We start from the raw sequence: 26,974 nt of genomic DNA, 5'->3' as shown, positions 1-26,974 counted from the left end.
TGATAGATAAAAATATGTAATTGCAGCTCTTAAATTCCTGTATTTATTTATTTTTAAGAGAGCATTGCATGGCACTTACTTCTTTTATTTAAAATGTTCCTTGGTACCGTAAATGTTTATCGGGGAGGAGTGCATCAGTAGGAATTGTTTTATGATTGGCTTTGTGTAATTGTGGACACAAATAACCTTGTTAGTTTATCTCTGTGGAATGAAATAGGATGAGTAGCTGAGGGATGGGGCAATCTAGCTTCTTTCTGCCTTTGCTCTCTCTGTAGCACGCTGGAGTATGCATTGTTGTTTGCGGGGGGTTGTCTCGGAAATATATCCCAAGCCACAGCTGGAGACTCTTATCCAAGCAACCTAAGGCCCAGGGGCCGGATACGGCTCAATCGCCTTCTAAATCCAGCCCACTGACAGTCCGGGAATCAGCGTGTTTGTACATGAGTAGAATGTGTCCTTTTATTTAAAATGCATCTCTGGGTTATTTGTGGGGCATAGGAATTTGTTCATATATTTTTTCAAAATATAGTCCAGCCCACCACACGGTCTGAGGGACGGTAGACTGGCCCACTGCTGAAAAAGGTTCCTGCCCCCTGCTCTTATCTTTAGGCATTTAACCTGCATTGTCTTGTGCTGATCAAATGCAGGTTGCAGGGCAGCTTGAGAAAAGGGATAAATCAATTGTGTCTGAAACTTCAGTGTATAGTATTCACCAGAGTGACTGGTGAGGGAAGCTGCACTTATCAATGCACCCATACCGTCATGAATGGATACAAACCCATCACTGTACATAAGCCCTCAAAACGTTATGAAGTGTTATAAGTGGCTAACACTATGCATTTCTGTGCTACCTGCAGAAGAAGCTAAGGCCCACCCCCTACTTACTGAGCAAGACTGAAATGCTGGTTGCTAGATGATGGACAGACTAGTAAAAAATAGGGAGCGAAATTCTGGCAGAGAAGGGACAGAATGTCCCGTCTCTCCACCAGAGCTTGGCTTTCGTGCTGGTTGCAGAAGGAGGGACAGAGGACCAATCCCTCTCACACCAGCCTGCTTGCCTGAATGGAATGCTTGGTCCCAAGTTGTGAAACAAAAATTTATGTTTTAATAATGATGATGATGATATACTGTATTATAATCCACCTTGTGAGGAAATCCTTCACAAAGCGCTTACAGTATTTTAAATTACAGGTTCATTTAATAAAACCTTTTTAAAGCACATAGTGGTCAATAATAACACTAAAACTACCAACATAAAACAGTAACCTAGCCCACACCCCAGTTAACTGCCTTCATCCATGCACCCCATCAAAAACTTACGGAAGCATTTTAAAGCCACCTTTAAATGCAGGAGGTGGGACCTGCTTTAATGTCTAACTTTTAATATGGAACAAAATAAAAATATTCCTTCCAGTAGCACCTTAAAGACCAACTAACTTAGTTGGTCTTTAAGGTGCTACTGGAAGGAATTTTTTAATTTTGTTTTGACTATGGCAGACCAACACGGCTACCTATCTGTAACTTTTAATATGGAGTTGTGGAGCCACAACCAAGAAGGCCCAGTTATGCATTCTCATCTGTGTCTCCAAAAATTTTTACACATCTTTTACACAATTTTTACACATTTTTACACAACAGTTTGCAAACATGGCCAAAAGGTGTTGTTTCCTATTTTCCCCTCCCCCCAAAAAAATCACCCTAGGTAATTCAAGTGAAAAAGAAAAACAATTAAACAGAACTTGTGAGAACACGGGGATGAAAACTCATTGAGTTTGAAAAATGGTAGGGGGTCAGGTTTGTCACAGTTGCATGAATGATCAGTTGCATTTCCTACTGGCCTGCCCTGGTATGGGTAATTGGTGCCATTATGCCAGTGTGGAGACTTCTTAAATATAGGGAGACCTCAGGAATTCTTTGGTAGTTGGTAGAGACAACATCTGCAGCTTTCTGGTAGGCTAAAAGAGTCCTTGCAAGGACCGCACCCTGTGCTTTAATGACTCGTTTCCCTTATCTCTCTCAAACATGTGGTATTGAATTAGAAGGTTCTGCAAAACCAAAGATGCTTTAGGTGAGCTGTCCACAGTATTTTAGGGTGGTGGTAGGGTTGTTTAACATGCCACCCATTGCTTAGAACCCTGTAATCTAATGTTCTCTGTGGCACAGTTTGAAATCTATAGTTAGCCAGGAGCAGGGTGCGGTTTTCCAGCCGTGGCAACTTTATTTTTAAACATGTCTATTTTTGTTTCTTTCATTTCCAAGTCTTTTGCTGAGTAGTGAACTGGGAGCTGGCAATATGGTACAGGTGCTGAATCTGGCTTTTTAAAATCACATTTGTTTGAAGGGTGTGTGTGAGGACATTGGGGAACTCTCTAGTTCCTCTTTTGCCAGCCTCTTAATGGGAAATTGAATAATAGGACACATATGTTATGAACTAAACTCTTCCAGAGTGAAAGGGTGAAAAACCTTAACACTTGTTAGTGATACATGTGCCCTTGGCTGCTTGGTTAATAATGATTTTATTTTTTATAATTTCAATAATTTTAGTTTTAATGTTTAAACATTCATAAGGGTAGGAGTTACTAGGGTCATGGAATATAGTTGTCTTCTCTTTAATATAAGGGAAATCATAGGGGGCCCCCATCTAGAGTGGTAGAAGTGGGCAGAGATATGTTGGAAAAATCAGAGAACTTGCTTAGAAAAGGGTGACTTTTAAACATGACCCAGTTAATTAATGCTCGTAATGATAAGTCCCCATGAGATCCCTTGTCAATTTAAGTGGTATGTTTCATTTGCTTGACCAAATCGTTTTTCATAAACTGAAATCTGCAGGCTGGCCTGACTTCTGCCAAAACACTGATCTGCATCCAACTTCTGATCTGACTCAGATCAGGCCCATTGAGGTTGATGTAGTGAAGTCAGCTGTGCCCATTCATTTCAGTGGGTCTTCTCTTGAGTATGACGAGCATCGGACACAACCCTCTGTCTCTAGCAAACGCTGCCTTTGCCACTTTTGCAGGTCGCCTCTGGCTTTTATGAAACAGGTGACGCTGCAAATTTTATGGACTGAGAATGGGGGCGGGGATGATTTGGGGAGGGGAAGGATGCTAACTCAGGAGTGAACTTAGGAATGCAGTTCTCAGGGTTCTCTGGAAGGAGAAGGTGGTTTCTTAAACCAATGTCTGTCTTGTAGTTTTGATATGCCCTCTGATCACCAAAGGTGCATAGCAAATCCATATCCGATTTAGGCCAGTGACCTGAAGAAACCTAGAGAAGTTTTTTACCGTGTGGTTTTTGTACTGTGGTCTGAATAGCAGGAGTTGGGCTGCGGTGGGTGAGTTGGTCACATTGCAGCATAAGGCTTGACTTGATGTTCTTTCTCTGCCTTTTCAGCGTCATCTAGGGGTGCACAATTACGTAATTCTACTGCATGTACTGCAGTGGTAGAGAGTTTTCATTTTTTAATGCTTTTAATACTTTCTAGCTTTGCCTACTGGGCAATATTTTTTTCCATTTTTGAATACTTTCTAGCTTTGTCTAATGGGACAGGGGCTGTGCACGACACCAGAGCCTTGTTCTGCACCAGTGTGGCGCTTGAGCTTCCGATTCCGTAGGGCTTATCTCTTCACACGCTTTCAAGTGTGCTGTTGTAAGCCTGAGTTCTAGAAACTTGTTTGGAAAGCCGGATGCTGTGGCTTTTTCCTTGTTCCGAGGCAGAATTCCAGCAGTTGTTCTGCAGGGAAGGGTTGTTTTGCATTTCACCTGACCAGATAGCGAGGCGGCGCCCTAATAATGCGGAAGGAGATAATTATCAGAAACATCTTCCTTCACCCTGGGGGTGATTTCTGCTGGGAATGCATGGCGTCGCCTTGTGCAGCTACCGCTGAGAATATAGGGCTGGCTCAGGGCAGGTGACGATGACTCGATTAGGAGCACCTTTTGCACTCTGGTCCTACCCATTGCATGTGGCTTTTACCCTCAGGATGGCACAGGTACAGGTAGGTGGTCTTCTGCTTCCCTCTTCCCCCTTTAAAACACGTTTGCCGGCACTTTCCTTTGGGAGGCATTAGGCTCCAAGCGCCATCTCGGCCTCTTGAACCGGTTGTGGCGATTAAGTTAAAAAGCGTGAATGCAAAAAAAAAAAGGGGGGGTGGGAGGGGCAGCTGCCCCACACTTAAATCAAGCAAATACATTAAAATACTTAGCTAAAAGTAGAGATTGTAGAACGGTTTTGACAGATTTTTCTGAGCACTTGGGGTCAAAAGAAATGAATTTTAAGCAACTGTTGTTGAGACATTTCATTCTGAATCTGCTAGACCAGTAGTTCCCAAAGTAGTTACTGCCTCCGGGGTGTGTGGGTGTGTGGATTACCTAGGAGGCACTAGGCACCGGGGGGGGGGGGTGCCGCTGGGGGTCGTGTAAATGACTATCAGGCTTTGAAAAGCTGGCATCAGTGGATCAAGTTTTGCTGACTCAAAACAGTTTTTACTGGATTTTGAATGTATGCGCTAATGAATCGTTGCCTTTTCGAGTTTTCTTGGGCTATCAATAGCTTCCTCGGTGGATCATGCAAACTGCCGTTCAGAATGCTTTCTATGGGCCACAGGGGATGAGTTTATGGAACCAAGGGGGCAGTGGGCTGAGAAAAGTTTGGGGACCACTGGATAGAGGATGGTGACAGGTGGGTGTCCTGCCAGCCCCCCATCTCCTCCCCTTGCCAACATAAATCCTGGCTGCACCCATGCAACGGGGACCAGGGCGCAAACTTTACGGGGATTATCCCCCCCCCCCTTGCTTGGCCGAAGTGTCTCCCCTCGGCGTGGAGGAGGGCGCGCGCGCGCTCCGGGATGCACTTTCTCCGTTGCGGCGTCTCCTCTTTTGATCTCTGCCCAGGAGCCGCTGCCATTGGCTGCCTCTCTTGTGACGTGCGGGGACTGCGGTTGTCCTATGTAGCAAGCGCCGGGCTTAGTTTCCGTCTCTTTCCAGAGACCCGGGATTCTCTGCTGGGTTGGTGCGGGTGGGGAGGGGGAAGCAAAAGGAGGAACCCGGGGGCCGCTTTCTCCCCCCAACTCCTCCACCCCAACCCTCCTTTAAAAAAAAAAAAAAAGGAGGGGAGGGGTGGAATGATCAGCTCTCCGCCGGCCCTCGGCGTTCAAAAGGAAGCTGGCCAGGGAGAGAGAAGGGGAAAGCTGTTTTTTTTTCCCCATGGAGAGCGATGCAGGGAGCAAAGTTGGAAGTGTGAAGCGAAACTAGGGATCTGCCGCTTGACGGCTGGGGTCCGGTCCAAGAGCGCACGTGAGTCTGCCGCACTTGGGGTGACGGGGAGAGGAAGAGAGTTGAGAGAGACGAGGAGAGTTGAGCTGAGATCTGGCCAAGGGCAAAAGGGACACAAGAGAAAGTGGATGGGGCCCGGGACCCTGGGGGTGGCGGGCAGGAGGGTGCTGATGGGGAGGCGGAATCCGAGTAGCGTTGAGTGGCAGAGGAGATCTTGGGAAGCAGTAGACTTGGGGCGAGGGGGGCAGCAGTTTTGCAGAAGTTTGGGGATGGGTAGGCTTATAGATGATAAGTGTAGCTGTGAGATGTCATGTGGATAAGTAAGTGATGAAGAGTTAATTGGGGGGGGGCGTTGTTCCCAGCTCTTTGATGGGATCAGAGGAAGGAGAGGTTATATATAACCTTAGCCATTAAAGATCTGTGGTCCATTTATGTTGTTCTGCCTTATAAAACAGCAGCCCTTTGCACTTAGGAAGAATTTCCCCCTCCAGATGCTGATTACTGGAGTGTTAGACGAAAGGAGGGTTGTGGGAAGAGAGGTGGCGATGATCCAGGGAGGTCATTTAAGGATGCAAAGGTGTGCATTGTGCCCAAGGCAAGGACACAGGTATGCCTAGAAAAGCTGCCTTCCCTTCACACCGTCCTATTCCAAAAACCACCTGGCATCCAAGCACCCACCACTTGTTTTGGTGGGGAGGAAGTGACTTTTCCTTGTAGTAGGTTTTTGATTTACAGGGGTACCTCAGGTTAAGTACTTAATTTGTTCCGGAGGTCCGTTCTTAACCTGAAACTGTTCTTAACCTGAAGCACCACTTTAGCTAATGGGGCCTCCTGCTGCTGCCAGAGCACGATTTCTGTTCTCATCCTGAAGCGAAGTTCTTAACCCGAGCTACTATTTCTGGGTTAGCGGAGTCTGTAACCTGAAGCATACGTAACCCGAGGTACCACTGTATTTATTTTTTAATGCTGTTCTTGTTTTGCATTCTGTGAGTACATGAAAGCTGCCGCCTCTTTGATTCCACTGTCCCATTTGGGGTGGGGCGAGTGCATTATGCAGGATCTCAGAGATGGGGAAGGACTAGGCAAGCTGTCTTACCTAATAGGGGCAGCATAGGAGCGAACTCCTAAAATATTTGAGCGGGCTGCCACCGCCGCCACCACTGCCCCAAGTTGATGGGCATTGCCATTCAAATTGTGTCTGTGCACCACGTCATGTGATCGATGGCGGGGCTTACCTCCCCCCCCCCCCCCGATATTTTATTCCAGGGCAGGAAGGCTCCCTGCGACTGCCAGCATTAGAATGGGAGGCCAGAAGTTGCTTATCACCCCAGGACATCGTCTGGAGGCTCATGACACAGCAGCCTTGCCAAAGATCTGGCTTGTCTGTGTTTGTTTGGTTGGAAGGCTGCCTGGGGACCCAACCTGGGCATAGGCTGATTTCCCCCCCCATAGGAACAAAGACAGGATGTAACTGCAACAAATACACAGCAGTGGTCATAGCACCTTCTGAGCTAGGCACTGAGATCTTTGCGGGCTCCAAAGATGCAAAGAGGCTTTGGGGGTTTTACTCCAAGAGAGCCAGGGTAGAAAGTTGTTTGAGGGGGGCCAAGGAGACAACATTGCTGCCAGTGCCCGTTTGAAGTGCCAGTCCGCGGGCTGTACTAGGGCAAGCAGATCCAGGAAGCTTCATACTTAATCCAAGAGACTTGGATGGATCTGGGATTTGAAGGAGTCTTTGAGATACTGAGCTGGAGGTCTGTCTCTCGGAATGCTTTTAAGGAAGCAAGGCAATGCCTTTTGATGTGACAGGCAGCTGAGGGTGCTTTGCATGGATTGTACTGAGTTCAGTGGTTGAACATCTGTAGGCCAAAGTTTCAGCTTCAATCTCCAGGTAGGAGTGACTCGTGTCTGAAATACAGTGGTACTTAATTCATTCCGGAGGTCCATTCATAACCTGAAACTGTTCTTAACCTGAGGTACCACTTTAGCAAATGGGGCTTCCCGCTGCCACTGCGGCGCGATTTCTGTTCTCGTCCTGAAGCAAAGTTCTTACCCGAGGTACTATTTCTGGGTTAGCGGAGTCTGTAACCTGAAGCGTCTGTAACCCGAGGTACGACTGTACTGGAGAATCCCTCGCAGTCAGAGCAGGCAAGTCGTGCATTAGATGGACACAATGATCTAACTTGGTACAAGGCAGTGTAAAATGTTCCTGCAAGGCAGATGGCTTGCATGCAGTTTACAATATAACCGTACCTTGGTTCTCGAACGGAATCCGTTCTGGAAGTCCATTCGACTTCCGAAAACCAAGGCGTGGCTTCCTGCACTCAACTGGAAGCCGTGTTGGACGTTCAGCTTCCAAAAAAAGATTGCAAACCGGAATACTTGCTTCTGGGTTTGCGGCGTTCAGGAGCCAAAATGTTCGAGTCACATGGCGTTTGAGAACCAAGGTACGACTGTATGTTACAAGCCTTGCCTGTCTCAGAAATGTGCTACACGGGACTATTATTCCCATTCTACAGAGACAGAACTGAGGCAAAGAGAGGAGTGGCTTGAACCCAACACCCTCCCAGGGCCACGCCGATTCTTTTAGGGCCAGCAGCACTGGAGAGCAATTTTGTCGTGCCCCTGAAATTGTAAGTGCAAGGCCTAACCTTAGCAATTCCAGGGGGAAGGGGGACATCTTCAAGGTCATGTTTGTCTTGTGGTAACTGCAAGTAGAAGCAGATTTCCAGCTTGGTCCTTGTGCCATGAGCAGGATTGTGTGTGCTCTGCCTTCTTCCCTCAGTATATGGTGGGGGTCCCCTCATGCAAATTATGCAATTGTGTACTCTAGTTTCTTGGACGCAGTGGTGCTGTGGGTTAAACCACAGAGCCAAGGGCTTGCCGATCAGAAGGTCGGCGGATCGAATCCCCACGACGGGGTGAGCTCCCGTTGCTTGGTCCCTGCTCCTGCCAACCTAGCAGTTCGAAAGCACGTCAAAGTGCAAGTAGATAAACAGGTACCGCTCCGGCGGGAAGATAAACGGCGTTTCCGTGTGCCACTCTGGTTTGCCAGAAGCGGCTTAGTCATGCTGGCCACATGACCCGGAAGCTGTACGCCGGCTCCCTCAGCCAATAAAACGAAATGAGCGCCGCAACCCCAGAGTCGGCCATGACTGGACCTAATGGTCAGGGGTCCCTTTACTCTAGTTTACATTAGTCTTTCTTAAGGCAGGATCTAAAGCCGATATGGGGAACCTGTGGCCCTCCAGGTAATGGCCAGGGATGATTAAAGCTGCAGTGCGGCAACATCTGGAGGGCCAGATGTTCCCCAGCCCTAAAGTTATACAAGGCACTGAAACCTAGGCTATTGGAAACCCTGCTCAGCACCCCCTGCCCTCCTTAAAAAATTCACCAATCATTGCCTCTGCATCTTCAGATCGTTCCCATTTTGAAAGCTTAGAAACTCGGGTTCTCAGAAATCAAAGTAACTGCAAGCAGAGTTAAGGAGGCGAGATTATAGGCTGTTGCACCAAAAGAGTTGTACCTCTTGGCAAAAGTCCCTGTCTTATCTTGAGCGCTCTTCCTCATTCCCGAATGCACATGGACACAGCTGCTTTGCTCAAACCCTTCGCTGAAACGTTTATCCACATGTACGCACCCACACCACCCTAAAATGCTGTGTGTTCCTCATACCTCTTGCCCCTGCATACCGATAAAAGATTGCACTCATCTTTCTGGTATCCCGGCTTTGACTTCCCCATTCGTCAGTTGCTCTTAAGCTTCTCGCCCAATTACCTTACCCATTTTCCTGCCCTTCCCTTCTTCCTCCCCATGCAAAGTTCTCAACACCCACATTCTCTGAGCCTTCTGTTGCAAGGAGAGAGTAACTCCGAATGTAGGGCATGTTTGGAAATCGTGGTTTAGACGCCTTCAAATATAGCAATCCCGGAGATCCTCTCCAAACAAGCGTGCTGTTTTATTTGCTGGATGTAGAGCCTTCCAATACAAATAAGAGGTTTCTCCACACAGAGTTTTATTTCATTCCCTAATAATTTTCTTTTTTGTTTGTCCTTCTTGGCCTTCTCTCTTCCATCCCCCCCCCAACCTCCTGGTCAGGTGTTTTTCCTTTCTGGGGGGACTCCTACAGACCAGCTGCCATTAGGCAAGCGATATGTTTATCCTGTCAGTGTGGAAAAGAAGGGATTTTAGAACAGACCAGCTTCTTCAAAGAAAAACAGAGAAGGCTAAATTTAGAATCTACCTAAATGCCTCTCCTCTAAATTAAAGGCATTCCGTTTAAAATAAAGCCTCTCCAAAGCTCAGTGCAGTTCTCCTTAACATGGAGGAATGCCTGAATTTTTTTGCTGTAACTGGATGGACGTGGCAACCCCGGTTGAGGATTGCGGGTGACACGGTGCAGAAGTGATTGCCTTTTTTGTCCTACCTCACAGGGTTATTGAGAACGATAAATTGGGCAACGATTGTAAGTTGCTTTATACGCAGAGAGGGGCTGTGCAGAAAGAAAAGACATTTAGCTATCGGGCCAGTTTTCGGTGTGTCATTACTCTGGTACGACCAAGGGCAGTTTTCTGACCATTTCTGGCACGAATTGGATGGATACTCCACCGTACGCAAGTATTCCCTCCATATAGGAAGCTAGCACGGCAGAGAGGAAGTCTGGGAGTCCTGAAATGCTCGTTTTCTGCATGGAGGGAATGTTTTTATATTGGGGGACAGCCATTCATACAAACCCCCTTGTTCAGGGATGGTATGTCACCGAGTAACAGTTGCTGAGGATAAACATTGTGTCTCGTCTCCGTGCAGGTCATAGAGTTGGAAGGGACCCTGTGGATTATCTGGTCCTCTCTGACCTAACTTAGCCATCGTTGTTGTACATCATCATCATCATCATCATCATTATTATTATTATTATTATTATTATTATTATTATTATTTTATACCCCTCCCATCTGGCTGGGTTTCCCCAGCCACTCTGGGCAGCTTCCAACCAAATAATAAAAACAATAGAGCATCAGACATTAAAAACTTACTTAAACAGGGCTGCCTTCAGTTGTCTTGTAAAAGTAAAATAGTTGTTTATTGCCTTGACTTCTGCTGGGAGGGCGTTCCACAGGGCAGGCGCCACTACCAAGAAGGCCCTCTGCCTGGTTCCCAGTAACCTCACTTCTCGCAGCGAGGAAACCGCCAGAAGGCAGAACGATGGGGGTGGAGATGCTCCTTCAGGTATACTGGGCTGAGGCCATTTAGGGCTTTAAAGGTCAGCACCAACACTTTGAATTGTGCTCGGAAACGTACTGGGAGCCAGCGTAGGTCATTGAAGACCGATGTTATATGGTCTTAGCGGCCACTCCCAATCACCAGTCTAGCTGCCGCATTCTGGATTAATTGCAGTTTCCGAGTCACCTTCAAAGCTAGCCCCACGTAGAGCTAATCTGCTGCTCACATATTTTGGTAGCAGAGCTATCGTCATGCGGGGGGGGGGGGTGCGCACATCATGAATGGCTTGAAAGAAAACAAGGAAGACTTATTAAGCTCTGATCAGTTTTTGGAAGAGAGATGACAATCACTAAGATTGCCAGATTTGCTTTTCGTTTTATTCCGCAGCTGAGCACAGAGGTTCCTTATATAGCCATGACTGATTACTTTATTTCATATACAAAAATACGTACATTCCACGTTTCAGACAAATACTGTTTCCCAAATTCAGGTAGGTAGCCGTGTTGGTCTGACGCAGTCGAAATAAATAAAAAATTGTCTAGTAGCACCTTAGAGACCAACTAAGTTTGTTCCGGGTACAGTGGTACCTCGGGTTAAGTACTTAATTCGTTCCGGAGGTCCGTTCTTAACCTGAAACTGTTCTTAACCTGAAGCACCACTTTAGCTAATGGGGCCTCCTGCTGCCGCCGCACCACCGGAGCACGATTTCTGTTCTCATCCTGAAGCAATGTTCTTAACCTGAAGCACTATTTCTGGGTGAGCGGAGTCTGTAACCTGAAGCGTATGTAACCTGAAGCATATGTAACCTGAAGCGTATGTAACCCGAGGTACCACTGTATAAACTTTTGAAAGCTTATACCCAAAACACATTTAGTTGGTCTCTAAGGTGCTACTGGACATTTTTTATTTATTTTGACTGTTTCCCAAAGTTTACTTAATATATTGCATTTATATCTCACCTCTCCTCCAAGGAGCTTGAGGTGGCATGCACATTTCTCCTCCCCATTTTGTCCTCACAACAACAACCACCACCCTGCAAGGTAGATTTAGGCAGAAAGTGAGTGACTGGCCCCAATATCATCCTAGTTGAGCTTAATCACTGAGTGGGGATTTGAACCCTTCTCTTCCCCAGACCCTGATCCAACTCTCTATAACCACTAGACCACACTGCTCACATCAGTCACAATAATAATAATAAAGTGAGAAGCAGGCCTCTGCCCTGAGATCTACAAACTTAAATAGATGAGCGATAAAGGGAAGAGGAGAAGTGGAGGCCAAAGGTGGAGGGAGATCAGTCTGACAATGTCAAGAGCAAAGGTGCGAGCTGTAAAACAGACGGTTGGCACCTGGTTGGAGCCAGGCTGCTCTTAAACTCCCTGGACGCTTTGCTTGGGTGGAAGCGACCCAGCAGCCTTGGCTCTTTCTAACCCAGGGGTGGGGAAGCATTGTTTTCAGACCACAGGCTGCATTCCCTGCTGGGCCGCTGGAAAAAATGGGCAGACCAATAAAATTACATGTATCTCGTGGCTGGTTTCCACACCCTCGCCGTGCCCTCTTTATCCTCCACCCACGACAGAGGCATCATTATCCTCCTTCGAGGACACGCACAAGGCAAACAAAAAAGGGCTTGGCTTCAGGAGCAGGGCTGGTGAGGGGTGAGACCTTGGGAGAGTTCTGAGGGCCACACAGAGGCCTGGGGGGAGCCCCACTTTTGGCCTGGGGTTCCCCACCTCTGCTCTGATTGGCAAAGGCCAGCACCTGCTTCCCTCTACCGGCTCTGCGGTCCCCAAGGACAGGGATGGAGATGTTGTTGAGCTGCCAACCCTTGGTCATACTGGCTGGGGCTGATGGGAACTGGAGTCGGCAGACCCTCCAAGCGTCCCTGTTTTCCAGGGACAGTCCTGGATTTACAGGAGCCGTCCCGTTAATATTCTGAATATATATTCTGTAAGCCACCCAGAGTAGCTGGGGAAACCTAGCCAGATGGGCGGGGTATAAATAATAAAATTGTATTGTTGCTGTTGTTAACTTGACCCTGGAATGTCCCGCTTTTCCTTAGGACGTCCCTGTTTTCATTGGGGAATTGCTGGAGGGTATGGTAGAACGTTAAGTCCCTATTTTCATTGGAGGGTATGGAGTTAAGCGACACACACACACACACACACCCCCGAGCCAAGGTGATAAGTGACTATAGAACCTTTAGAAGACATCTGAAGGCAGCCCTGCATGGGGGAGTTTTTAAATGTTTTCTTGTGTTTGTATATATGTTGGAAGCCGACCAAAGTGGCTGGGGCAACCCAGTCAGATGGGTGGGCTAATAAATAAGGAATAAAAAGGTAAAGGACCCCTGACAGTTAAGTCCAGTCGCAATCATTTCTGGGGTTGCGGCGCTCATCTCGTTTTACAGGCCGAGGGAGCCGACGTTTGTCCGCAGACAGTTTTTCCGGGTCATGTGGCCAGCATGACTAAGCCGCTTCTGGCGAAACCAGAGCAGCACATGGAAACGCCGTTTACCTTCCCGCCAGAGTGGTACCTATTTATCTACTTGCACTTTAATGTGCTTTCGAACTGCTAGGTTGGCAGGAGCAGGGACCGAGCAACCCGCGTCCCTAAATAAGGAATAGGGCACCCCTATTTTCATCAGATTAATGTTGAAGGGTATGAGTTGGGGGCAGGGGCAGAGGGTCCCCATCGCTGCCCCAGGCTAGCTGAGAATTGGAACAGAATATTTGTCCTGGCTCGTGTTTAGATATCCCCCCTTTCCTTCCCTTGCCCAGGGAATCGTTGATTCATTCTCTGGAAAACTCTGTTGTGATGTCTTATCTCCCTTCCCCCAGCCCCAGTGCTGCTGCTGCTGGATGTGCCAAATATTAGCATGACTCAGCTGTGCTCCAGAGAACAGTTCTCCGATGTTTAGGCTGTGCTTGGAGTTTCTCAGCAGGGAGGTTAAGCAGGGACACAAACATTGTATTCCTCTCCAGCCTTTCGCCAGTGACAGAGGTAGGGAAGCCGCAAATGCCTCTTTGGGGAGGAAGGTATTTTGAAATGTTCTGAGTGCTTTTGGCGGCATTGCCCAAGGAGAGGCATGCTTGTGCTATTTGCACACCGAATGGCCCTTTCCTTCTGCAAATCAATAAGACCTCGTTGCAGAGGCATGTGGAGGAATCTCAAGGAAGGAAGGCTGCTTTAGGGAAGAGGCTGTCCCTGAGCTGCCTTTGCCCTGGCTGGAAAGTTCAGATTCCACCCTTGCAAGTCGAAAAGAAGACGGAGCTATTGCAGCTTTGGATCAGGGTCATGGGAGACCTGTGTTCAAGTGCCGCCTCCACCGTAGCCTTTGCTCTAAGACCATGGGAGCATCGCACACCCTCTACCCAAACTTCCTGCATCTGCAGAGTTGGGAGGGTGTTTGATTTTACTTCCCTTTTGGGTGTGTTGGCAGGGAACATAGTATGCCATACACTTGGCCTACTTTCGTTACAACCCTCACTACACCAGCTAGTGAACCTGTGGTCTTCTAGATCAGGGCTGTCCAACCTCTTAGACCAAGTGAGCCGCAAGAACAGTGGCGTAGCGTGGGGGGTGCAGGGGGGGCCGGCCGCACCAGGCTCAACATCTGGGGGTTAGGGTTAGGGGGCGCAAATCCACGGGTTAGGGGGCGCAAATCCATGGGTTAGGGGGCGCAAATTACTTGCCTTGCCCCAGGTGCTGACAACCCACGCTACGCCACTGCGCAAGAATGCTTTGACGCAGAACCCCGGGGCCACACAGAGTAATGACCCAGAATGCAACCTCTGTGCAAATGGGGAGTTGCCTGTATTTGGTTTTTAATGTGTTGTAAACCGCTGTGCAGTGTTTTTCTTCAAAATACAAAGCGGTACAGAAATGAAAATAAAGAAAATAAATAAATAAATAAATAAATAAATAAATAAATAAATAAATAAATAATCTGATCCCAAAAAGGCACCTAGACGTTCCGTTGCAGTGACCGTAACTTAGGCTTAAGATGCCACTTCACAATTAGCCAAATACAGTGGTACCTCAGGTTACGTACGCTTCAGGTTACATACGCTTCAGGTTACAGACTCCGCTAACCCAGCAATAGTACCTCGGGTTAAGAACTTTGCTTCAGAATGAGAACAGAAATTGCGCGGCGGCGGCGCAGCGGCAGCGGGAGGCCCCATTAGCTAAAGTGGTGCTTCAGGTTAAGAACAGTTTCAGGTTAAGAACAGACCTCCGGAATGAATTAAGTACTTAACCCAAGGTACCACTGTATGAGTTTCCAACACTGGTTGCATCGTGAAATGAGGCCTTTCACAAATGCCCGATGCACATCCATAAAACGAAATGTGTGCAAGTTAGAAATGAAATATTGGGCAGTGGCATGAAATTAGAAGCTGTCTCAAATCTGCATCCCCAGAAATCTGCAAACCAAACAGAGAGGCCCCTGCTCTCTAACCATTTGCAGGACAAGGATTCCTGTAGTTGCTAGGCTCCTTTATCTCTTTACTTTGACCAACCAGATTCAGACTTGCTGGAATAGGCAAAGGGAGCAAGCTGAGCTGCCTTAGCAAGGCTGCGGCGTGTTTGCCTGCTTTTTAACTGTGCTTTTGATGCTCCGAGAACGTGACTGGTCCTGTTTTGTCGTATGACAAGCCTTGCAGGTGCAGGAATGGGAAAAGGTCTCTGCAGGCAGAGCGTCAGAGTGGTGGGACAGCGTTGATGGTGTTGGGTTTGCCTGTGAGAAGCTGTGTCCAACCCTCACCTTCAGTGGAACTTAAATGTTCAGGTATTTGAGGGGAAGCCCCGTTTTTGTTTTACTTCTCAGTCACCTGCTTCTCTTCCCCCATGCCTCCCCTTTATTTTATTAGTCAGGGAGAGGATTGTGTTTCCTGCGCAGTGGTGGTTTCCGAGATTTCCCCTGCGCTTGTCTCATTCATCGGAGGCTTGTGGTTGTGTGCCCTTTCAGCCTTTTGGAGAGGGATAGGGTAGGTGTTTCTTTAAAACAAGGTGGATCGTACTGTGACTTAAATTTAGTGGCTTTCATTTCCCAGGCACACTAGCTTGCAGGATCTACAGTGGTACCTCGGGTTACAGATGCTTCAGGTTACATACGCTTCAGGTTACAGACTCCGCTAACCCAGAAATAGTACCTCAGGTTAAGAACTTTGCTTCAGGATGAGAACAGAAATCACGCCGCAGCAGCAGCGGGAGGCCCCATTAGCTAAAGTGGTACCTCAGGTTAAGAACAGTTTCAGGTTAAGAAAGGACCTCTGGAACAAATTAAGTTCTTAACCCAAGGTACCACTGTACTTTTGGTGTGACTAAAACCGAGAGATCCACCCACTTGCAAAAGGTGTACACTTTTAGAATGAAAGAATAGTGCTTCTGAGCATCTGCTGAGCACAGGGATTTGTTTTGAGTGTGGCAACTGTGACCTGAGTTTACCCAAATCTGTTCCTAGAAACCGTCAGCTGCCTCTGCTCCCACGCCCCCGTTACGATCGTTTGATGGAGAGGGGAAGAGTAATGTTGTCATAGCTATGGCTGAACAACAAGGAGTCAGAAATCCCCATCAATCAACTGCAAACTGCGCAGAAATCTGCTAGTAGATCCTGGTTGTTCTGCTCATTCCTCCACAGAAGTGCCCCAGTGCAGTGCATGAGGGATGTTATAGAACAGGCTTCCTCAACCTCGACCCTCTAGATGTTTTTGGCCTACAACTCCCATGATCCCTAGCTACCCAGACCAGTGGTCAGGGATGATGGGAATTGTAGTTTCAGAACATCTGGAGGGCCGAGGTTGAGGAAGCCTATTATAGAATCATAGAATTGTAGAGACCTGAGGATCTTCGAGTCCAACTCTGTGCAATGCAGGAATATGCAGCTGTCCCATATGGGAATCCGACCTGCAGCCTTGGTGTTACCAGCACCACGCTTTAACCGACGGGGCTTTGGGTCGGGTTGGATAATCGTGCAATGTTATCCTCAAATGCACCCCTTTAAAATTTTATTCCATATAAGCAAATGACTGCTATTCAGAAGCACTGCACTTGGGGGTGGGCGAGAGCAGTATTAACACTGGTCCACCTTCCCTTACTGCAGGGGTCTCCAAACTTTTTTCAAAGAGGGCCAGATTTGATGAAGTGAGGGCCGACCAAAGTTGTTGGGCTTTTTTTTTAGGATTGAAGTTGTTGGGCTTTTTTACAATTTTACCCCAGGACATATACTGCCATCTAGCTCAGTAAAGGTACTCCTGACCGTAAGGTCCAGTCGCGGACGACTCTGGGGTTGCGCGCTCATCTCGCTCTATAGGCCGAGGGAGCCAGCGTTTGTCCGCAGACAGCTTCCGGGTCATGTGGCCAGCATGACTAAGCCACTTCTGGCGAATCAGAGCAGCACACGGAAACGCTGTTTACCTTCCCTCTAGAGCGGTACCTATTTATCTACTTGCACTGGCGTGCTTTCAAACTGCTAGGTTGGCAGGAGCTGGGACCGAGCAACAGGAGCTCACCCCGTCACAGGGATTCAAACCGCTGACCTTCTGATCAGCAAGCCCAAGAGGCTCAGTGGTTTAGACCACAGCGCCACCCGCATCCCTTTTAGGATTGAAGTTTACCTCAAAGTTCTTGAGCTTTTGTAGGATTGAAGTGGTTGAGCTTTTTAACAATTTTACCCCAGGACATATACTGCCACGGATTGTGTCCCCGAAATGTACTTTTGGACATACCTGCCTTACTGGCATCCTATGGGGCTGTGCAATATGGGCACCCACACCCAAAGATGTCCCGCATCGGGCCATTTACTAGTTCTCTGAATTCTGCCTTCTGTTGCAGCAAGGTATAAATGGATCTGCACACAGACGGCTGCCTGCCTGTGGCATAGCCCAGTCCCAAGAATCTGACCAGCTTAGGTTGTCCCCAAAAATAATTTTTAAAAACAAAACACAAATCATGAACCATCGCTCAAGAGGTGCCACGTCTCGCTGTGCTTAATTGGTAGCATGTGGCACTGCTGACTCGGCACATCCCACATGTTCCGCACCGAGCTTGCCAAGCCGGGGGCAGCCTAGGACAGGGAACATCCTGTGAAAAGGAAAGTGCTCTCCGGCCCAGAGCAGCGCTAGGACTTTGCCATCTGCTGGAGCAGAGATTCGCCGTCTGTGTGTCCCAGCAGTGGGATTTAAGCTAGCAATTTTTCAGAGGCTTCTGTGTGTTTGGGGTTTTGAACCGTAGCTTTGAGGGATGTGGCAGAAAAGCAGGGGTCTGGGGACAAATGGATCCCATTCATTCATTCATTCATTCATAGAATTCAGCCCTCCTCACTCCAAACAGGCATTGCTTCTTAGACTGTGCCGGAGCATAAGTTTACATTGCAGTGACCAGCAAAGCCTTTAACCTCTCCGGACTACCTGTTGCAAGTCTTTACCTGAAGAAGCGTCTCCTCCCCCATCGTTCAGCCAGGATGCTGAGGTCCAGCTCCAGCTCCAAGGTCCTCAGTGTCCCTCAGACACCGAGAATTGAGGTTACAAGGAACCAGGCAGAGGGCCTTCTCGGTAGTGGTGCCCGCCCTGTGGAACCCCCTCCCATCAGATGTCAAGGAAATAAACAACTATCTGACTTTCAGAAGACATCTGAAGGCAGCCCTGTTTAGAGAAGTTTTTAATGTTTGATGTTTTATCATGTTTTTAATATTCTTTTGTGAGCCGCCCAAAATAGTATTACTATTTATTTATTTATTTATTTATTTATTTATTTAAGGTGAGAGCAGAGTCAGTTTCAGGTTTGCTCCAGACCACAAACTGGGCACAACATATCTGTTAATCTGCTTGATGAGTTAATAGCATATGAATTTGAGGATTAAAAAATTAATCATCCACTTCAGTTTTTCCTGCACAAATCTGGCGTCCTCAGTATGTTTATTTTGTTTATTAAATTAGCATTCTGCCCTTTCCAAGCATCTGTGATTAAAACAAATACAATGAAGAGAAAACACGGCCTAATGGCATTTCCGTGTGCTGCTCTGGTTTGCCAGAAGCAGCTTAGTCATGCTGGCCACATGACCCGGAAGCTGTACACCGGCTCCCTCAGCCAATAAAGCGAGATGAGCACCACAACCCCAGAGTCGGTCACGACTGGACCTAATGGTCAGGGGTCCCTTTACCTACCTAGGGCTTTTTTTAAAAAAGAACACAATGAAAACAGGCAGGCAGCTTTGCAGGGGACAGACTGACAACAACCAGCATTAAAACTGTTGTTCTGTACATCTGCCTCCCTGCTATTTTTATAAGTATGCTTGAGTGCTCTCAGTGGATCAAACCGCCGGTTACGTTCCACGAGTTATCAAGCATTTTCTTAGAATTTCGCTCTTTTACCTTTTCTGGCCACATGATGGCAGCGGAGCGAAAGAAGATGACGCTTTTCTCTTCTGCCAATTGCGCCCATCTCTTAAGAAAGAGTTCATGGCTGAAACAAACCAGCAGCCCATGCAGGTTTATATAGAATCTTAGCTGCCCAATGTGATTGTGAGGCAATATATTATGTGAGGCTACAATGGGATGGGAGGCTGCTTTGGAGGGTAGGACTCGAACCCAATGCCTTCAGTGTGCAAGAAAGGAGATTCCGATTTCCGACTGAACCTCGGGAAGAACTTCCTGACGGTAAGAGCTGCTCGGCAGCAGTGGTTTCTTAAGCAGAAGTTGGATGGCCATCTGTCATGGATGCTTTAGCTGGGATTCCTGAATTGCAGGGGGTTGGACTAGGTGACCCTCGAGGGTCCCTTCCGACTCTACAATTCTATGATTCCAGGCCTTATTCCATGTCCTCCCTGAGTGCCATTGCCTAGCCGGGATGTATCCTATGATGATACCGTGATTGACGGGTGTAGAGAGGTGTGAATGACTATTATTTTGAATATGAATATTATTGATTTGTGTAGCCAAAGCCAGTACAGTGGTACCTCGGGTTACAGACGCTTCAGGTTACAGACTCCACTAACCCAGAAATAGTACCTCGGGTTAAGAACTTTACCTCAGGATGAGAACAGAAATTGCGCAGCGGCAGCGGGAGGCCCCATTAGCTAAAGTGGTACCTCAGGTTAAGAACAGTTTCAGGTTAAGAACGGACGTCCAGAACGAATTAAGTTCTTAACCTGAGGTACCACTGTAATAGGGTTGGGTGGGTATAGAGACCCCTCTGGCTTCTGCATGTTTTTAATGTATCCTAATACAGAGAGCTGGCAACTTCATTGATTGCTTCACCCCGTATCCCAAAGGTAGCCCACCCCCGACGGAAATGCGGTTCTGGGACTGCAAAATAAAAATAAAAAATGCCCTTGCAGTAGTCTCTGATGGCTACCAGGAACCAGTAGGGAGTGGGAAGCGTTTTGCAATGTGGGAGAAAGAGTTGAGGGTGGACCAATACTTCCTTACCTTGAAAGAAGTCACTTCCTCTCTTCCAAAATGGCTTTGCCAGAAGGCAGACTCTCTCCAGGATCTCTCAGTGATGGAGAAGCCAGACCTTCTCTGCATCCTGAGCTCCCATGCGCTTCAATTTGCACCAGATTTATGGCACGTACATGCCGTAGATTGAAGTCACATGACTCCCCAACCAAGAATCCTGGGAACCGCAGTTTGTTAAAGGTGCTGTATCGGGGGGGGGGGGACTACAGTTCCCAGAATTATTCCGAGGAAGCCATGTGCTTTCCATGTGTGATGTGCATGGAGCCTTATTTATTGATTGGACTGAAACAGAGATGTCGAAAGCAAGGCTGTCTTTTAAAGAAATAACTGGAGCTTATTCACAAGAAATAACAGGACAGGCATGGGCCCTGGCAAAAATGGCAGTGTGTGGTTTCTCTGGCAGCAAAGAGACCTTTCTGTGGAAAGAGAGAGAGGCAGAGAGAGAGATAACCCCGGTTGATGCAGCGTGTTGGCTACTAAGGAACTGAAGATGAGAAGGTGCTTCGAAAGTGTCGGGCTGCAATGCTTTCTTAAGGTGAGCACGAATCTCCGGAAATGGGCTGTTCCTGCTGCAGGGAATCAGGATCTCAAAAGCCTGGATGTTGCCATTGCACGGAGGGCCGCAAGCCAACCTGTGCCTCCGTCGCTGGAAGGCAGGGCGAAGCGAGCTCCTTTCTCCAGGGTTGGCCCTGGTAGCAGCAGGGCCTCTGGAGGTGTGTGTATTTTTGTGTGTGTGGAGGGGGGTTAGCTTGGACTTCAGCGGTGAAAACGCCTTGGTCCGACTCTGGCTGAAGATGCCTCTGTCTGTTAGCTTAACCACTTTGCCTCTACCGCCCGCAACCTCTAGGCCACGCCTCCGTCTCTTCATTGGCTGGCATTCCTCATTTCTGATTGGCGGGCAGGATCTATATAAAGTAGTGCGATGGCAGAGCAAAGCATGCAGGTAAGTCGATGAGGTAGGAGAAGCGAGGCTGGAGTGATGGTGTGGGAGGGAGGCAGTCAGTCAGGTGGGGCTCAGAGGCTTCACCACCTTGACACCAGAAAAGATTTGCTCTGTGGGTTTTCAAAGCTCTGTGGGGACTAAAAACCTACCATCATCATTTATTTGATTTTCACTGAATTCTAAAAACTCAGTGAAAATCCAGATGGTGATAACTCCTGCTGAATTCTAGGAAATCCAGTATCGAGCTGCCGTACACAGATCCTCACCCAACACAAAGATCCCCACACAAATTAAAGCCATCTTTCCACCCACCTCAAGTGTATTCATTCTCCAGTTTCCCAGACTCACATCAGTTGTCCTTTTGGGGCACTGGCATGCAGGTTTCAAGGGCAAGTAATCGTCTTGCTCGCTAAGGAGCGCGGCCTGGATTAAGATGGACGCAAACCTCTGATCCCCTTTACTTGTAGGCTAAGCCTCTTAACGGTCAGAGTTGAAGATAACATGAGGGAAAAGATTATGGCTGGGAAGATATGCTCAAAGAGGCAACCGGGCTGTAGCGATTTTGTCTAAGTAGCTGACTCGGCAGGCCTGTGGGCCCCGTGTTCTTCCCCACTCAAATTTTTAGGCTTTTTCCATACCGGAGTTTCCATTGGGAAATGAAAGGCGAGCTGGTAGTCAGAGACATTGAATGTACAAGGCAGGGGGTCGATTTAAAAAACCCTGCCCATGGGTACTTAAAACTCAGTGGAACCAGTGTTCGAAATTAGCTAGGAGCCAGGCGCATTTTGCACCTGGCTTTTGAGCACTTGCGACCAAGTGAAGGTGCCCGGGCACCAGGATAGCATCTGACATCTCCACCCTCTGGGGGTCATTGGTTCCAGACTGTTTTCACACACTTAATACCCCATCCCATAGAATGCGATCAGTTATATCACACAATCAGAATGAATTTCAGGAACCAAAATGCTTTTTCTGTGCAGCCTGAGCAAGAGCAGTCGCCATTAAGGAAAATAGGTCAATCTATGTTTTAGACTGCTTGTAAGTTCTCCAAGTTCTTAACCTAGCTCAAGGTTGTCATCTGAATTAGCCAGAGGTTTAACTGATAATTAGTCACAGCCCATCCTTTGAAAAATAAAGACTTTAGAGCCATATTGCCCCAAAATGGCAATCGGACTTTCTGCTTTGGCGACTGCAACCTTGGTTTAAGGAGCCATTTGGCACCTAGATTACATATCTGAGTTTCTAACATTGAGTGGAACACCCCCCCTCAGGTAGTGGATTCTCCTTTCATGGAGGTGCTTTGAACGTACTTCTGTGTCCGTTTGCAGTAACGAATGAAAGCCACACCCAAACAGGACTCTGCTTAATGGATCTCGCCTCTGTTCTTGCTGCAGGATAGGGCTATGGCCGTAACGCAGGGCCAGAAATACCTCCTCATCTTTGACTTTGACGAGACCATCGTGAACGAAAACAGCGACGAGTCCATCCTCCAGGCCGCTCCGGGGAAGCAGCTCCCGGAGTCGATCCGCAGCACGTACCGCGAGGGTTTCTACAATGAGTACATGCAGCGGGTCCTGCAGTACATGTGCGACCAGGGGGTCAAGATGGCCGACTTCAAAGCGGCCTACGAAAGGATCCCGCTCTCCCCCGGCATGGCCGACCTCTTCCAGCTCCTCTCCAAGCAGCAGGAGCACTTTGAGATCATCCTCATCTCCGACGCCAACATGTTTGGCATCGAGTGCGCCTTGAAGGCGGCCGGGGCCTACCCCCTCTTCCGTAAGATCTTCAGCAACCCCTCAAGCTTTGACAAGAGAGGCTACTTCACCTTGGGCCCTTACCACTCGCACAACTGCAAGCGTTGCCCAGCCAACATGTGTAAGCACAAGATCCTGACAGAATATCTGGCAGAGAGGGCACAGGAAGGGGCCAGATTCGACCGTGTCTTCTACGTCGGGGACGGAGCCAATGACTTCTGCCCTTCCACTGCACTGAAGTCGAGCGACGTCGCCTTCCCTAGGAAAGGCTACCCCATGCACCAGCTCATCCAGGAGACTGTGAAAAGCCAGCCTGGGACTTACCAGGCCACGGTCGTCCCCTGGGACTCTGCCGTAGAGATTTCTTGTCACCTTCAAGAAGTTCTCAAGAAGAAATGTTGAGGGTGGGGGAGACCTTTGGCGGGAGGAAACAGCTGCTCTCGTTTGGAAAGATCTGAACGATTATAGCATCACAGCTCTCTCACGCTTGGCTTAAGGCTCTCTCTCTCTCTCTCTCTCTGGGCTTTCTCCACCTCAAAATCTCTTGTCTCTGGGTCTCCCCTTCCTTCAACCTAGAGATAAGGGCTCACTATGCAGTTAGGAAATCCGTTGAAGGAAGGGTGGGTGGATGACAGGACACTTTAAATATTTTTGATTGCCTTTTTGGAAAGCAAAAGCAAAATACTTTTGCATTTGCTAAACCCACGCATCTCATTTCGCTCGGGCTGGTTCTCAGTAGCGCTCTTAGCGCATGGGGAAATTCTGTCGCTACCAAAGCATTTTGACTGCTCACGGGTGTTGAATATAGCTCTTCTCCCCTTCCCTTAACAAACACCCTTTTTTAAAAAAATTACATTTCCAGATCCTACTCCATCTAACAGGATGTCAGAATTGTCTTTAATTGTTTATCTAAATTGGGGGGCTGGGGCTGTGGTCCAACAACAACCGAAGGACTATAGCTCCATCCCCACTCCCTGACTTTGGCTGAGCACATCGGGAACAAAAAGGGAAAGCACTTTTGCTGAAGCAGCCTATGAATGATGTTTTCTACTCTCCCCTTCCTTTCCTGGCAAGACAACCTCTTCAAGGAGTACAGTATTCCTGCTGCTCAGAAAAGGCTGGTGTCTAAAATGAAGGGGGAACGAACAGGATCGGAAGGCCTGTAGGTTGCAATGAATAGCAAAACAAGCAAAGAGTCCAGAACTGAATGGGTTGGAAGAAGAAGCCAGTCAGGGACGGTGTGCACTTGAGTTACAGTGTGGGCGAATGAGAACAAGCAAAGATATATTTGAGGCGCCATTTTCCTCTAAGGGTGCATCATCCTGGTAAAGCACCCAAGTTGTGCTCCCGTTGCACGTTTTGGCTCTTGCTGGCCTGGGTTTCACCTTTGGGCATTTTCCCATTCCTGCACAGCTCTTTTCCTTGCAGATTCAGGCTGGGTTTTTCTGTTCCCCATATGCTGAATTTGTCAGTTTGCAGCAGCCACGTCCTCCCAAATGAATGGCGGATTGGAGGCAGGGTTGCGGAGGAGAAACGGATTGTTTGGCAAGGTGGGAAATCCATGTGGAGTTGGGTCTTGTGCTACAAATGCATCATTTTAAAGAAAAAGGTGGCCCTTTCTGCTACATCTATATGATGTTTTTTGTACCCACTTACCCACTAATGCGCCGGCTCCCTCAGCCAATAAAGCGAGATGAGTGCCGCAACCCCAGAGTCGACCACGGCTGGACCTAATGGTCAGGGGTCCCTTTACTTTTTTACCCACTACAGTGGTGCCCCGCAAGACGAACGCCTCGCAAGACGGAAAACCCGCTAGACGAAAGGGTTTTCCGTTTTGGAGGCGCTTCGCTAAACGAATTTCTCTATGGGGTTGCTTCGCAAGACGAAAAAATCTTGCGAGTTCCCGCGGTCCCCCCCCCCTGCTTTTTTCCGCCCTTTCCCTAAGCGCTAAGCTGCTTATCAGCTGTTCCGCTGATAAGCCGCTTCTCAGCTGATCGCTAAAAGCCGCTAGACCGCTAATAGCGCTAATCCGCTAAGCTGTCAATGGGCTTGCTTCGCAAGACGAAAAAACCGCTAGACGAAGAGAATCGCGGAACGGATTAATTTCGTCTTGCGAGGCACCACTGTAATGACTTCCCACAAAGAACCCTGGGCATGGTAATTTGATAAGGGTGTTGAGCATTCTCTCTTCAATATCCATGGATGCCTTTGCAGAACTGCAGTCCCCTAGGAACATGAGCATTTATGGAGAGTGGGGGATGTTCCTCCCACAGATGAACCATAATCTCCCATTCTCTAGCCTTCATTTTTTTTTAAAAAAAAGAGCAAGTATTTAGCATTTGTAGAACCTGGGATATGGGACAAAAATGCACATCTACCATTCTTACTTTTTTGGTGAGAACTGAACCTGCTTCTTCCACCCCTGGAAAAATGGCTTGAGAACCCTATGCCTGGAAAGAAATCACATCTATTCAGTCAATAGCTACAAAGACTTTAGCAATGGGGGAAACAGGTACCCGACAAAGTTTGGGAAAAGGGACCGTGCAAAACATTTAATCTGCACAAAGCTTGTATCTTTCTAAGTGAGATACATGCTGCTGCCGCAGAAATCCCAAGGGTGTACTTAACGTAAACAATAAGTGATGGTCCATGAAATCATACATGGGTCATATGGTCCTATGTGGATTGTGTGTCCTGCCCTTGTGTGCAATGATCAACAGATTGCTTTGAGAGACGCTTCTGTGAGTGCAACCCAACACCTGCCAGATTCTCTATTTATTATATTTCTATTGCAGCCTTAAATTTCCCTCTCCCATGCTGCTTTCTCTGAAACCAGCAAGATGTTCCTGTCCTTACACTTGCCGCCTGCTCATCCACCGCAGATTGCACAACCAACCCATTTGTCACTCTGTCTTGCTTCGCCTTCGCCTGCTCCTTAATTCTGTTTCCTCTGCAAACCTGCTTTGTTGTCAACAACTCCCTCCTTTTCTCCACTGGTCTGTCAATGCTTGTTGGAACTTAAAAGCCATGGAAACTCTTTTTGTAAGCGTGCAAAAAAAGAAAGAAACAATTAGCAAACAAATTTCGATTTATTTTATCTTGCGTACACTTCAACAATAGCTGCATGCTCTGTGACTACATTTCCAAGTGTCCAAAACGCCCTGTAGCCTGTTAATCTTGTTTTTTGTTTTGTCCTGCAATGTTGAATGTATGAATCTCTCTACTTGAGACCCTGGCAAGCATATTGGGGAGAAGGGGATATCTTTCCCTGGGGAGTTGCCCTTTCTGTCCTAAACCAATCTCCCTATACAGTGGAACCTTGGTTCTCAAACGGCTTAGTTGATGAACAAATTGGCTCCTGAACGCCGAAACCCTTGGAAGTAAGTGTTCTGGTTTTTTTAACGTTTTTCAGAAGCCAAAAGTCCGACGCAGCTTCCGCTTGAGTGCAGGAAGCTCCTGCAGCCAACTGGAAGCCATGCCTTGGTTTTCAAACATTTCGGGTGTTGAACAGATTTCCAGAACGGATTAAGTTTGAGAACCAAGGTTCCACAGTATCCGTTAGCCTGTGGGGTGAAGCCACTTCTAGTTTGCGATGCATGGTTTTATAAGCCATCTTTTCAACTGTGTACCTCCCTCTTAATGTGCTTCCCTCCCTTCTCCAAGAAGAACTGAAGACCAGAGAAAATGGAACCATTCTCAGGCAGCCACCAACCATCCTTGCCAGGACTGCAACTCCCAACAGTCCTCATCACCTTGGCTGCGTTGCCTGAAGCTGATGGTACCTGGAGCCCAACATCACTTTTCTTAGCCCGGCACACATTACTGTTTACTCTGGCTCCAGTGTGTTCCCACTGCTAGTGTACACATGATGTTAGCCACACAGGTCACCTGTATGCTGTAGTTTCTTGAGAAATGCTGCTGTTTGGTGGCATTTCCCCTCAAACTGGTTCACATCCCATTTGAAAACATAAGCACTGTCCACCGTGAAGCTGAGGTGTGTACATTTGGGACTGCCCTTGCTCAGACGTCAAGATTCATGAATAGAGAGTTGTTTGGGGGGGGGTTGCATGGGGAGAACAAACAGGTAACGTGCAGCTAGTGAAGACCATCGGCACCCCACCCCCCGGCTGTGTACACACAATGTGCAAATATAGCTTGTAATGGGGAGGAGGAAGAAACAACCTCACTGTGTTTGAAGCCACTGATGCGCACATAACTTTAACCAGCATCTTAAGCCACTTCTATATTTCCAGTCCTTCAGTTCCTCTCTTCATTCTCAGGCCCACAGCTTCCTTTTAATGGCATTGGTGGTTAAGTCATACATATTTTTG

The 26,974-nt window shown here is 47.8% G+C and overlaps 1 protein-coding gene across 5 annotated transcripts; it reads left to right on the top strand.

The window, feature by feature from the left end:
- Positions 1 to 3,849: 3,849 nt before the first annotated feature.
- PHOSPHO1 (phosphoethanolamine/phosphocholine phosphatase 1) lies at positions 3,850 to 23,127 on the top strand. Of its 5 annotated transcripts, none has more exons than XM_081838216.1 (3): positions 3,850 to 3,995; positions 20,350 to 20,481; positions 22,284 to 23,127. In XM_081838216.1, exons 2-3 carry the CDS (start codon positions 20,437 to 20,439, stop codon positions 23,043 to 23,045), a joined length of 807 nt encoding a protein of 268 aa, XP_081694342.1. In that variant the 5' UTR covers positions 3,850 to 3,995; positions 20,350 to 20,436; the 3' UTR covers positions 23,046 to 23,127. The 5 variants fall into 5 exon arrangements, with proteins under 5 accessions (XP_081694342.1, XP_081694340.1, XP_081694341.1 ...); XM_081838215.1 differs by lacking the exon at positions 3,850 to 3,995 and adding an exon at positions 4,981 to 5,292; XM_081838217.1 differs by lacking the exon at positions 3,850 to 3,995 and adding an exon at positions 13,470 to 13,491.
- Positions 23,128 to 26,974: the final 3,847 nt, after the last annotated feature.

The sequence above is a fragment of the Podarcis erhardii genome, assembly GCF_964252035.2.
Source record: "Podarcis erhardii genome assembly, chromosome: 13".
Classification (NCBI taxonomy): Eukaryota; Metazoa; Chordata; class Lepidosauria; order Squamata; family Lacertidae; genus Podarcis; species Podarcis erhardii.
The sequence above is the reverse complement of the archived record's forward strand: the minus strand, read 5'-3'. Positions and strand labels throughout refer to the sequence as shown.

Coding starts and splice junctions, on each gene's coding strand:
- PHOSPHO1 (XM_081838214.1), top strand. CDS start 3,915: ATGACTCGATTAGGAGCACCTTTTGCACTCTGGTCCTACCCATTGCAT. Junction 3,996..22,283: donor TCAGGATGGCACAGGTACAG/GTAGGTGGTCTT, acceptor TTCTTGCTGCAG/GATAGGGCTATGGCCGTAAC.